Below are 14,427 nucleotides of genomic sequence, written 5' to 3'. Positions count from 1 at the left end.
TATATAGATTATATCAAAACAGTGCCGGCACAAAGACATCTCCGTTTAATATTAGCTAACACTGGGGTAAAAATATTGTTGCCTGACAATTGTATAATGAGGAGACACATTTTACAAGAGTAAAGGAGAATGTAGATCCCTAGATCACTACATTGTCCAAGATGCTCTGCAAGAGTTATTACTGACAAAGCATTATGGACTTTGTGATTCTTCTAACAACTGGGGGTCTGCTATTAATCACTCCTGTAGTAAAGTATTAAGCAAGGCCACATTTTACCCTTTTATTTCAGCAATCCATATGTTTTATAGGAATACATGTTCAGATTAAAAACCAATGCAACCGTACGGGGAGTGCAAGCATGATACGGCTGCGTTTAAAATGAGAAGACATGCATTGCCAAATAGCAAGAAGTCAAGACAACAGAATGGCTAGATAAAATAATAAAAATTAACAGCTGATGTTTACATAGAGCTCAAAAGTGTGACGCGTGGACAGGAAAGACTAGGAACAAGTGTGACACTGTCTTCCAAGCTCATTATTACCTGCAGGATGACACGGTTTAGTTCCACTTTGTCTTGTGCCAGGCCCTCATTCAATGCACCCATTTTGGCAAGAGAGTCGTTCAGTGCCGCCCGTTCACTGCGTATCTGAGTGAGTGCCAATTCTAACTCCGCTCTGCCTGATTCAGCCTGGCAAGGAAATCCGTGTTAAAAACACACCATACACACCAGAGACACTGTGTACTGTAGTTATATCAATATTTTCCATTTCAGTCAGTGGACAGTTTTTAGTCCATGAAAGATCTTCTATGTGGTGTGTCCTGAGGATGACCCTCTTTCAGATTAACAATTAGTAACTGAATATTTAGAACTGATATCTTTCTCCATGAGATCACAAATAATGCTGCTTCCCACAGAAAGGTTTAGAATAAGTAGCCAAGGCTAACTCAGATTTTTCTAGGGATTAATCTGATCGCTCCCAATACCCATTATTTGGACATATTTATAACAATAGATAAATTATGAGGACACACTGGAGATCACAAGGCTTAGCTAAGACGTAAGCTAACTAGAGACTTAAATAGATAAAAAATAATATATATATTTTTAAATTGTAAATGTTACACATCATGACAATGTTATTATTTGAATAACTCCAGAAAGAAATTTTATAAAAGATGTGGAGCAGATAAAACTTTATTATTTCAGTGCATTTTCAGGGCAATATTTTCCAATCAATATTTTTATTTTTTTCAAAGGACAATTTTAGGTTTGTAGAAACTACAGTGCATTTAAGTGGTGTTTTTCTAAACATTCCTAATCCGTTTTATTTATTGGTAGTTATTTAAGGTACAAATTCTATGGCCAAATGGCCAACAATGTTGGAAAATAATAATTAATTAACGTAAAAGGCATTTTAAAGCTACCCACCCAAAAATAATTAGAAGGTAAGAGAGGGTAGTAAGGGACAATAAAACTTGTGAATAATCAAATATAAATGAAGTAAAGTAAAGTAAAGTAAATAATCAATTAAAATTTGACATAACATTTTAAAAAGTCACAATTTTAACAGAAAGACAGGTTTATAAGGGATGTTCCTCCAAAATATTTACACAAGCGTCTATGCATGTTCTTATTGTTTATCACCAAACTAACCTTGGTAAGAGCACTGGCCACAGCATCTTTCTCTCCTTGCAAGACATCTCTCTCCAGAGCTGTCTGACTTAGACTCTCTCGGACAGTCACTAGATCTTTCTTCAGCATGGAGACCTTTTCTTCCAATTGTTCTTGAGTTCTTTGGCTAAAGACAAGTAGAAAGAAATCAAACTTGAATCACACATAATCATTTCTACTTAATCTGATTTTGAATTCTAAAAAAGGAAACATTTACTACACTATTTGCTGTTTTTCTCTCATTCCATATCTTCACCTGAGAAACTTGATAATATTAACAAGCGCTGTGTCTGTAGGTTGGGAGTATACCGCTTGCTGCATGCTGTTACTACCTGGGTTTGTAAGATGCTATGTTCCATGTGAGTGGCCATTTTTTATTTTAGATTATCTCCCTTTATACCATACATATTACACTATCGAATTCTTGTTTGTTTCTGTTGTCTCTCCATTTTTTGTCACTTTTGAGGACTGTAATGGTAAAAGGATTAAGAAAATGCGTGAAGATTTGACTTTCATATATATTCTGGTTGTATGTGGTTAGTATTATATGGATCTTGACCTGGTATTATTGTCTGTTGATTAAGTTTAGAAAACTAAACCTATAATCTACAGTTTAGAACACAAACAAACCCATATTCACATATACATCTAGATCCTTGTCCTCACCTTCTCTCAAGTTCCTTGTGATTTCGTTCACGCTCCCTAGTTAACTCCTCTTTCTGCTCTTCTAGAACATCCCTCTGGCGCAGTAAATCTGTGTTCATGGACTTCAATCGTTCTACTTCCAGCTGACATCCCTCTGCTCTCTGCTTTACTGATTGAAGAGAATCTTCCAAGGAATCCCTCTCTCTAAGGACAACAGCAAAGACAAATTATTGTTTTGATTATAGAAATTTGATTTGAAAGGCAGGATAACACAAGGCCCTTACACCTAGAACTCAGGTCAGTCCTTAAAAAGGCAGGATAAAGAATTGAAAACGAGTGTATAGTAGTGTATTACTGGTACTAAGAGGTGGCCAGGGTTAAAGAAACACTAAGGTGTCAGAGATTCCAAACGCTATAGTGCAATGGTGGATGTTTAGGTGACCAGTTCCTATCTGCAGGGAGAAAAAAAAAAGTACTTTTACTTACCGTTTCTCTCTTGCAGCTCTGGTTTCAGCCCTACTGGCATGCCTCCTTGGCTGAGATCATCGAAAAAGCTAATGTCCATGTGCGACTATACACCAAACTGCAACAATCAGATGGTCTCTCTGAGACCATCTGATAGAAATAGCAGCGTCTTACTCTGCTATTTCCTTGGAAGCACCTCTATTTAGATGAAGTAGTCTGGGTGCCTAAAGTGTCCCTTTAACATTGTTGCAATAAAGGTGAAACAAGCTTAGAACATGCAAATGGAGAATCGGTAAACAGGTTGAGGTCAAGTCACATATAATTAGTCACATATAATTAGGAAATCAAGCCAAGGTCAAGGATAATAGATAGGAGAATGGTCAAGGACAAGGCGAGATCAAATACCAGAAAAACTATCAAAATACAAAGCACTCTCAGATCTACAAAATGGAAACCATAACAGGACAAGGTTCTTTCTGAGGTGGGATTTTTAATAGGTACTGGTAAATTCTCATTGGATTGCCAAATGTACATAACTGATGTTGCACTTGCACAAATGACGCATGAGGCTGTGCGCAATAAATGACGTGCTGGCACCATAAAATGGCATGGGAGCATAGCATCCAGCATCAGACATGATGCCAGAATGATGCAGGTTGGATGTCAGCCACTAGAGATGGACTTAACCTTAAAACTGCAGGGAGGCGTGGCTAAGCAACTGAACTGAATGGCCGCATGGTATCCGAGCTCCGGGACACGGCTAGAGGTTTCGATATTTTACCGAAGCAAAACCCGATCGAGAAAACTGAAGAGGCGGGAGTGAGATCCACACCACATCATGGGTCGGAAAAATAAAAAAATAAAAGCCGACAAGCCTCATCTTAGCCAGGATATTGGCATTCTCCTCCGACAGGCTCACCAGGCCAGCAGGCCCAATATGGCCGATTACTCCGGTGCCTATTCAGACCTGTCCGACGAACTATCGCTGGACGAGGAGGTGGACATGGCGCCGGCGAGACCACCGCCAGCCGTAACACCGCTCAGCCCAGACAAGGATCCGGTGACAACAGCGGTGCTAAAGGACCTACTGGCAGGCTTGCAACAAACCATACTGGCAGATATGGCGAACCTGCGTGCGGACCTCCGGGGCCTGACAGGCCGGCTGGGTGCGGTAGAAACAACTGCAGGTGCACATACACAGCAAATAACCGCCATGCAACAAACCATACTGGGGCTCAAAAGGCAAAATGACTTATATGAAGCCAGATTTGAAACGATGGAGGATGCCAGACGCAAAAGCAACTTGAAAATTAGAGGGGTCCCGGAAACCATACAATCTGAGGAGTTGCCTCATATGCTGAGACGCCTCGCAGCGGCACTACTACCCCCGAGACAGGCTAAGTCCCTGTTCGTGGAGGACTGCTTCCGCATCCCGAAGGCACCCCAGGCTCCAACAACGGCCCCAAGAGACTTAATAGTCCGCTTACGCAGCGAACGGGACAAGGCAGCAATGCTCGTAGCCCTCAAGAACAAAGACCCCTACACCTTCGAAGGAATGCAGCTTACCTTCTACCCAGATTTGTCTAGGGGTACCTTGGCGTGGCGGAGAACCCTTAGACCCTGCACCACCATTCTCCGGCTGAACGGCGTACAATACCGCTGGCGGCACACGAGAACCCTGCTGATCTTCCAAGGAGAAACGCAACATACAGTCCGCGACATCGCTGAAGCAACGGCCGTAATGCGCACACTGGGACTACCGATAGAATCACTGCCGTCAGGCGAACCTCACAGAGGAGGCACCGCAAAGCAACACTGGGATCCGGCGAAGGTGACCGTGTTCGTCCCACGTCAGTCCCCTACGGCCCGACGACCAGAAGGGGCTACCTGAACTCTCAGTACTGCCATGTTATTTAAACTTATATGCAACTACCCTAAGTTACCCCTCCTTGACAAACTATATTAGCCCTGTTGATGTTTTTCTAGTTTCAGCAACCCAGCAGCGCACACTCACTCCCATAGTCAGGTTACATGACTCCCAACTTGTTCTCGACTGACCCTCCAGCTGACCGGCGCAAGCAGCCCCTACACCAGGCGCTGCACCTCTAGTGCCAATGACAGACCAAACTCACCGCACACCGAAGCTCAAAAGGGCTCACACTCAGATACCATGGCTTTGACATGCAACACGAGCATAGGTACATAGGCTTTACCCGCGAGACGCAACCGGTGGTCAAGACTGGCACTTAGCACACAATAGGTCTGTTAGTCATTATAGACACCCAACTCACACCCTGTGGGGCAAGCATAATCTCTTAGAGCGGCAGCCACACGACACACTCATACAAATAAAAAATGTGCAGAATCTCTCTATGCCACTTTGTACATGTATACGTATGTTGAACCCTGGACTGCTATTGTGGCACCACGGGCCCGTTTGTTAACCTGCGCACTACAAAAATAAAGAATATAAAAAAAATAAAAAAAAAACTTAAACTGCAATGTTTTACATTGCAAGGCTAAAAGGATCCACTGCATCCAAACCACTTCATTGAGACGAGTGGTCTGGGTGACCATAGTGTCCCTTTAAGTTCATGAATACTGAAATTGATAGGATTATATTGATAGGATTATATACGGAGTTTTCAGTTAAGCTTAAAGCAAAAATACCCTTTTCAAGTACAGGGGGATCATGATAGCTAGCTTTTGGCACAATCTCTTAGCAATTCTGCGATGTGGTAAATTTACAGTAATTTTCATTGGCAAGAACATGTATTTGTATAAGATAACATTTGCAAAATCTACAAATGTGTGCAGATATTCATGGGATTAGTAATTCAAAATTAGTATAAATTGAGGGGATATATCGAGGTTAAAAAAAAAAAAAAAAAACATCACCGACCCAAAAAAAGAACACAAATACTAAACACTATAACACATATATACAGTGATTGTTAAATTCATGAAGCACTACTAAGTGATTATATAAGATGGTTCTCTTTGGTACCTGTTCAGAGCTTCAAGGCTGACTTGACCTCTCTGACACTCTTGTTTCACCCCCTCCAGAATGCAGCAGAGCTCATCCTTCTCTCTCTTCAGGTCTCGTCTTTGTCTCTCAAACTCCTGAACATTCTCTAGAAGCTGCTTCTTGGTAGACTCCAAAGATTCTTGAACATTACTGAGCTCGGATCGGAGATCCTAAACAAGAACATGAAGTGAATGATATGCATTTATAACTGTTTATTTGTGTCTGCAGTGGCTGTATGCATTACAATTATTATGGCTGTGTTTTCAGATGAGTGGTATTTGAGAACCAAGTTAAAATGTTTTAATGCTCTTGACATACACAGATTTCAATGCATCAACTGTGTTTGCAAATAGTGCCCTGTATTCTCAGCCAGTCAGAGATAAAGACAATGCTAGTGGTTGAACTTGATCTAATTTCTGATCATTCTTCTGCATACTCTAGATTCTGAATCTTCTTCTTCATAACCGAGCTTCTGCTGGCTCCTTACCTTCTCTGTCTGCTGCTGTCTCTGCAGAATGCTTTGCACAATTTTCAGGGGTGCATCTCGTCTAAGAGGAGAACGCACAGGGGTGGGAGATCTTCTGTGAGATGGAGATGTGAACAGAGCCTGTTTAACGCCATCAAAAGCTGGTGCTCCAGAACTTTCCAAACATGTTGTTTCTGTATGACCAACTGCTTGACACATCTGTGAAAATCACAAGGACAACAAAAAAGGGATATTATGGTGTAATTAAAGAAAGTGAGTAGACTCAGAACAATGTATAAGGGATATAAAGTTAAGGGTTAGAGCCAATGTATGATGATTAGCTATTTGAGATTCTGGTCTCATATGAGTTGCAAGGTTTAGATTGTATTAAACATGTAAGTCACTCTTACAGCCTTACTAGAGGTCCTGCATATGTATTAAGTATAATTAATCCAATTTAAAACAAAAATGTATGTTTCCATGGTAAGGAACATCTGCAAGTGCCTCTTTAAAGGCTTCCTGATTTGAATAATCTGCTGAAATTTTCAGAGATTTTGAACTCGGAAAACTCTGTGAAATAAGCTGGGTTGGTATATTGTGACCGACTGGATATAAAACTCATATACATGCATGCATAAGAAGACCTTTTTTTTTGTCTATTTTAGGCTTTATGGTGGATGAACGCCTTTGTGCAGCAACTCAATTAAAGACTTAAGACTAAGAAGACAACTAAGTTTCTTTGCATTTAATTGCTTCGATTTTTATTTTAAAATTCTATTTCCAATGGGTGACAAGCTGGCCAGGGTTTCTACATTTTATTTTTTTTTATTTTTCAAAAAGGTCAGGAAAACCTCTATATCCTATAAATAATTAGTGGTAAACAGTTGAACAAAGAAATGTATTATGATTTGTGAATATTGGTGGGATTTCTTTGAAGTTATGGGTCTTAAACTAAGCTTAACATGAACGTCATGTAGTATAGGTTGGACCAAGCCAAATCACCCAAGAAAATATCTTTGCAAGTCCTGCAAGGTATGCAACCTTTAATTATCCACAGCCACAAGGCGACCGTTACTCTCCATGTCAAAACAATTTCAAAGAATAAACACAATATACAGAAATATTTAAATTCAATTTTACTCAAGTAACACAAACGATGTAACTAACAAATTAACACAACGTACATGTCAGTGAGCCAACTGGGCTGATTTAACTGTTTAGTTGTTTAAAAAGCACAAACCATATGTTAGAGGTCCAGCCCTCACGCCATATAAATGGTATTCACACCTGTTTGTAATTGTATTTATATAGTTGAATAAAGTTGCCGTTTAATAATTCTGTGTACAAACTTCCTTCTGTGTGATGAGTGCAGCTGTGGTTGGCTGAGGACAATAAGAATGTTGGCTAGAAGGGATCTATTATAACTGATCTCCTTTGCCAGCCTTTTATGAGTATTGATTGATTATTGGTAAGCAAGTTGGGTTATTAAACTCTTAAACTCCTTTCAGAACTTTTTTAAACCTGTACTTTTTTAAATCATGCACAGACATGAGAAGTATTATGGGTTATTTAAGTATCCATGGCATTTGATCAGTATTTAGTGCTATGTCACATTGTTTAGCTAGGTACCTGAGTGATAGCATTCAAGACTTGCTGCAGTGATTCACATTCTTCTCGTACACCTGCCAGCTCCTGGAAAGTGTCACATCCACTGTTCTCCTACAGATAAAAGGGACAGGCTTTATAAATTAAAGTAACATAACATAACATAATTGGTCCACTTTTCTGTCTTTACTAGAACTTTATGTTTTTATTTTTATGAAGTGAAGCAATGAAAATCATTCTACAGATGTTCAGTGAAGAAAAACAGCTGCAACAGTAACCAGCAGTAAGAACGATTTGTAAATCGAACCCCTTATCATGTTGATATGCCCTACTTTCCCTACTGATTTGCATGCCAGGGGCTGAAAAGGCCTCCATTATTGTCATTATTGACATTTCTCCACATTTTACAATGCCCACTTTAACCTCAATATATTGTTCTCCTCAGCTTGCGTTTTAATAGCATATGCCTTGAAATGTGTCTTGTGGATCCCACATAAAACTAGCCAAATTTACATTAAACTGCATGATCAAGGTTGAAAACCGCCCGTGGTCTGGTCACCTGTGACAAACTAGCAAAAGAATAAACAGTGACGCAACTCTCTTGAATCTGACAACTGAATTTAACTGGATTCCTCTGCTTCACTGACCTGAACTAGGCCAATGCTAACGGAGGAAGAGAGAGAGCTGCAGGCTCTTGAAGAACTTAAACATTTGTTCCAATGTCCTCCCTTTTACAGAAAATCATACTATAATCCAATGCTCGTATCCTGCTTCCTGGCAATGTATACTGGTAAAAGTTTAGGTACAGTTTTGTTTGTGAACTATGACGATATAGAGGATCTAGAACTGATATGGGGTTCATTATTGTAGTGAATTAGTGAGAATTTTGCAGTAAATCGATTTAGTGCCCTTGTCATAGAAATGAGAGCTATGGCAGTATCCTTTTCATTACCACATCAATTTGGATGTACTGAATGGATTTATAATATAAGATTTATAGACTAAGCTATTGTTTTATTTAATTTCAACCAGATATAAATTGCAAATAGCTATATTCTGTTTTATGTTCTGAGGAAGCTATCATGGACAATGTGCTTGATAGCTATGGGCTTTGGGGCCCATTTTCAAGCTTTTTTTTTTTTAAATTGTAGACAGATTGTTTTGTTTTTTTATTAATTACTTTAAGAGGAATTAAAAGGACACTATAGTCACCAAAACAACTTTAGCTTAATTAAGCAGTTTTGGTCTATAGATCATGCCTATGAAGTTTCACTACTCAATCCACCGCCATTTAGGAGTTAAATCACTTTTGTTTCTGTACATGCAGCCCTAGCCACACCTCCCCTGGCTGTGACTCAGACAGCATGCATGAAAAATTGTTTCACTTTCAGTCACATGTTACTTTAAAAGTTTTTATGTCCTGTGCTCTAAATTTAAAACTTTAATCACATACAGGAGGCACCTGTAGAGTCCTGCAAACTATTAACAGTGCAAAAGATAAAAAAAAATCTAAATTATACAGGATTTGCAATAAAGGAAGTATACACATTAGATGACTCTTTACAGGAAGTGTTTAGGAAGGCTGTGCAAGTCACATGCAGGGAGGTGTGACTAGGGTGCATAAAGAAAGTGATTTATGTCCTAAATGGCCGAGAATTGAGTAGTGAGACAACAGGAGCATGATCTATATACAAAAACTGTTGCATTAAGCTAAAGTTGTTTTGGTGACTATAGTGTCCCTTTAACAATGGGCTGTTATAAAAATAATCATATTATTAGTTTTACTGTAATGTTTACTTTTTGGGGAAGATGGGGGGGGGGGGTGAATTCACTACAGATAATATGACCAATCAGTAGCGAGTGCCTGAATTTATATTCATTTACCTGCTAGACTGACCTCGATGCCAAGATATGAGGATTTATTCATTACAAAGTGAGGGTAGTGAACTGAAAACAGAATTGCAAAATTGAGGCTAGAATAACCAAGCCAGGACTGTAGCCAAGTTGGAATTTTCTTTCAAAATCAGATAGTTTGGTCTAAATTTTTAAACTGCTTAGTTTTTCATTATGTTTTTTGGAGATTATGTGCTGTTACAACAGCACTGTATAGCAGGTACTGTTTATTATTTATATCACTTTCAATAAAAAACAAGACCATACAATGAATAAGTAATATGTGCTCACCCGCACCTAAAAATAGAAATGATACAGGTAACTCACAAGCAGACGTACTGTAAGTGAACGTAATTCTTGTTCTAGAGCGGGTTCTGTTTTTAAGCTGAGAGGCAATGACAGTCTTGGCTTTGCAGATGTTTATGATCTACATTTCTCAAGCCAAGCACTTATTGAACATATTGGAAATACACAAACATAATCTGTGTTCAGTTTCTGTTTAGGTTTGCTGAGCATTATGGGATATTTGCTGAGAATCATGGTTACTGTAGTTCATAAAACGTCTGCTATACCAAAGATTAGCCATGACTGGTCCACTGTGCCAGATAAGATTCAGCTGTCAAATTTGCTTTATTTTTTCAGGTTCGACTGTCATAAACAGGCAAACTCAAGAGTCTTAGTCAATAAGCATACAATCAGCCAAGAAAAAAGACTAGAGAATTAGCCAATTCTGAGAACGTATGCTAAATAAATAGGTATTCAACAGTTACCTCACTTGCATACTTGTGTTTTTATTTTTTGCAGCTAAGACCCACTGTGATCGAATCGTTAGATTGGCATCTGACGCCTAGTGAGCAGTTCACGAAAGCTAAGTCGTGCAATTAAACTGGCTATGGATCACACAAGGCTTCATCTGATGGCAATTATAGTGACCTAATCTTACACAGCAAATCATTTCATCAGATTTATAGCTGTTTTATTAAGTGTCTGCAAGTGACAGAAATCCCAGGTGTGTAATCGGGGAAGGTGAGACCAGCTATTTCAGCCATATACAAATCAGCCGAGTAAACTAATCGCTTTGCATAAATCCTTGCTCTCTCTCCATAGGACCCTTCCCACGGGTATCCTTCACAGAACTCCATTGGAAATATTATGTCCAGTTTACGTCTCATTATGTGACTGTACAGCATCATTGTTTGGGTTAATGGATAAATAGATCTTTCAGCACCTTCTCTGGGACCATAAAACACCAGGAGACATTTGACAGGGTGATGTTTAATAGTCTGATATAAAAATGCCAGGTATTATCACTCCATATATATTAAACATGTTCTTATACTAATACACAAGCATCTACGTGTTTGAAATTAACTGCTTGACTGCGGAATGAAAGGACAAAGAATGACAAGAAGCCAAGCGGAGTAGCAGTAAATGCTTTGTTATAAATGTTGCTCTTTGCTTTAAGTAGATTTCTGTGCTTATTTTATGCATACCTTCCAGTGTATATTAGGTATTGCATTACAATAGTGCGCAACTTTAGTTACATAGAGTCGTGTGCACAGGTTTGTTATTAAGTAATCCAGTATTGTGCCCTCTAGTGTAAGATGAAGGATTTTGCTGTACATAAAAACAGTAAGAGTTGGCAATATAATTAATATAAAGACAGGAGTACAGGAATAGTGAGGTAGTAAATAATAAAATGACCATCGTCACTTTTAACTTTCCTTAATAAAAACAGTTTTTAAAACAAAAAGCATTTTTATTAAAATTGTATGTAGTTGTTTTAATAGCACACAGGCTGCCAGAGTGAAATAAAGGATCCAGAAAAACATGTTCCTTAAAGTTATTAATTATCAGTGAGCGATTATTGAAAAGAAAAGCCTGCTAGTTGATTTTCAGTATGCTTATGACCACTTTGAAAAATTAATTCAATAAGGATATTGTTAGAAGTTAAATCTCAAAAATTGCATTGTATTTGCTTAAAACTCTAACCAGAGGATTCTGCGTACTTATGAAAAGATGGGTCAGGAGTGTGGGATTTTTATTGTTAGAGTAGTATGGACAATAAGAATAATTGTTTATGATGCCCCTCCTCCGTAATGCTCATGAGCAGTATTATGTCTATTACCATTTAGGAGCAACACCTTCAAGTGTTCACTTTAAGTAGTTCATGTTTCCTTAAAGGGACACTCCAAACCCCCTAGAGTACTTTAGCTTGCTGAAATGATTTGTGTGTGAAGAGTGTGTCCTGGCTTTTTAATTTTACAATAAATTGCTGATTCAATAGAAATGAGCATTTTTATAAATTAACCTTGTTACACCCCCTGGCTGTCAATCAGACAACCGGTCTTGTTACTTCCAGTTTGTTAAGTAGTGCTAAACTCAATAGCCAGAAATTGCTCTGAGCACCTGTCTTGCAAAGACTTCTCATTGAGCTGCACTGGGAAGTCTGTGATTGGACAGCCACAGAAAGCCTGGTGTGGGTTAGGAGGAGAGGGTTTGCAAAGGCAGCAGATAAGAGAACAGTAACTTTTAAAAGCTGTTTTTAGAAATACCCACAATAAAAAAAAAATGTCTGATTAAACGCATGCAGGTTTTAATTCGGGGTATATCTACTAAACAGTGATTTTTATTTATTTCAGATTTGAGCAATGAAGTGTGTCTTTAAATGTTGTGGTCTATCAGAGTGTCTCAATGTCTGATGATGTCTCTAGCCACTCCATAGCCTTGGTAGTGTCAGTATATATAGACAGCTTTGGCCAATGTATTTTTCACAAGTATTTATACTGCTGCAGTGCTTCAAAAATGGACGAGCCTGCTGTCCAGAAGAGCAAAAAGGGATCCATGGCGCTAAAGCTATGTGGGAATCTTACTAAGGTGGAGTTCTCATTTTCTGCTTTAAAGTATTAAAAGGCATTTTATTTCAGTCAGCTAAGCTTGTTATCATGTGGCTTGGTAGTACATACATTAAACAAAATACTATGACACAGTGAATATTGGCAATCAGTTTAAGCTCTGTACCATGTATTGACATTCATTTTTTTTTTATATTTTGGTTTTCTGTTTCTGTAGATTGCATTGTGTGATGTTTTTTGCTAGAATCAATAACTATCTGTGTGATATCCTGCAAAATGTCAGCGTTTACACAACACGCTTTGTTTATGGATTAACCAGGCAGGATTACAATTTTGCCACAAATGCGTTGCCGGTTTTTAAGTGCCAATTACTGTACTATTAGCATGACTTGTAGCAAGTATTGGAACCCTTTACCTGCCCATCATCACTATGAATAGATGCATGTTCTTTATCTGACAAGTCTACTAGATTCCAGATTAGAAAAAGACGAAAATAATCATACTTTTTGTAAAAATTGAAGATATGAAATACTTTTTTGATGCCTCCGAGTTCCAAACCTAATATTGCAGATTACTGAATGAATATACAATTTGTTTCATGTAGGTACATATTGCCATGCCATATCAATGTCACATTACTGCTGATCCCTTGCAGGCATTTAGCAAAGGAGATCATGTGAATGTTCCCATACTGACCGCTGGTCACGTGACCAATCTATGCCTAACAGAGCCACTGACTCACCAGCCTCTGCTTCTCCTTCTCCATGTTACTGTTTTCGCCTTTCAATTTCTCCACCTGCACAGAAAGTTCGTTGATCCTGTGAGTAAATGGGAGACTATTAGAGAGATGTTGAGATTTCTGCAGGGAAGCCAGACATGACAGGATCCTTACATTCATTAACCTGCCAGCTTTTTTTTTTTCAACCTGGTAAAATTATATTTACATTTTTAAGCATAAGAGAAAATTTGACATTGGATCATTACTTGCTTCCGCAGCTTTCCTCTTCTGCACGGAACTCACATGATCAAGATTAGCCATCGCCAAAACTAAGCATTTTAAGCAATGACACGCTTATTACCTCCTGAGGGCTCTGGTGTGCTGGCACTTAAGATATAGTAACAATTTTATTGGGCGCCAGACTATATTAAGGGGGTTATTAGCCAAGGCCTGCTGGGGATTAACACATCCCAACATGGTGTTAAGTGCTACATACTTGAAAGGCAGATAATATTATAAGAGAAACTTGATATTTTCTAGGGGAAATTTAACTATTGGCCTGCACTGATTCCTAAATGCAGTGTAGCTATATACATTAGATGTTGCACCAGGTGGAAAAAGTGATACACAAGAAAATAAAGTGGTTCTATTTGACTTTGGTGTGACTGCCATTTTTCTGGCTTTTCTACAACTCCAATGATTTTCAGATAATCATTAAATAATGAAGGGCTAGCTACAATAGATTTATAGCCAAATAACGAATATAAAAAAGCTATCTTCTGGCTTCCGCTGGAGTGGTCAAGACTGTAGGATAGTTTGTAAAAGATAAACAAACCAATACAAGAGGCAAAGAAGATGGAACAGACAGAGAGAGAGGGGGACAGGATCTAGCTGGTCAAAATGGTTGTAACCTTCCATGCTCTAAATTGTACGATGGTTTGGTACCCAAAGCATTTGGAATACTGGATCCTTCATTCTTGTGGGCATTGCCCATTTGCCTCTGTGATACCCAGGTCACAGTATATTACTCAAAATATAACAATCTAGAAATGCAAAAACTGCAATGTGTTCATTTTAA

The 14,427-nt window shown here is 38.6% G+C and overlaps 1 protein-coding gene across 1 annotated transcript in view; it reads right to left on the bottom strand.

Annotated features, from left to right (window-relative positions):
- The window catches only part of LOC134586675 (rootletin-like), a 79,390-nt gene that overhangs the window by 24,668 nt on the left and 40,295 nt on the right, over window positions 1-14,427 (bottom strand). The window contains exons 10-16 of the mRNA XM_063442407.1: window positions 13,374-13,449; window positions 7,908-7,997; window positions 6,300-6,497; window positions 5,792-5,982; window positions 2,341-2,523; window positions 1,657-1,801; window positions 544-690 (exon numbers count right to left, since the gene is read on the bottom strand). Of these exons, the coding sequence (XP_063298477.1) occupies window positions 544-690; window positions 1,657-1,801; window positions 2,341-2,523; window positions 5,792-5,982; window positions 6,300-6,497; window positions 7,908-7,997; window positions 13,374-13,449 (1,030 nt within the window). The remainder of the gene's footprint in view (window positions 1-543; window positions 691-1,656; window positions 1,802-2,340; window positions 2,524-5,791; window positions 5,983-6,299; window positions 6,498-7,907; window positions 7,998-13,373; window positions 13,450-14,427) is intronic.

This window comes from Pelobates fuscus, chromosome 2, assembly GCF_036172605.1.
Source record: "Pelobates fuscus isolate aPelFus1 chromosome 2, aPelFus1.pri, whole genome shotgun sequence".
Taxonomy (NCBI): domain Eukaryota; kingdom Metazoa; phylum Chordata; class Amphibia; order Anura; family Pelobatidae; genus Pelobates; species Pelobates fuscus.
This window is presented reverse-complemented; position numbering and strand designations above follow the sequence as displayed.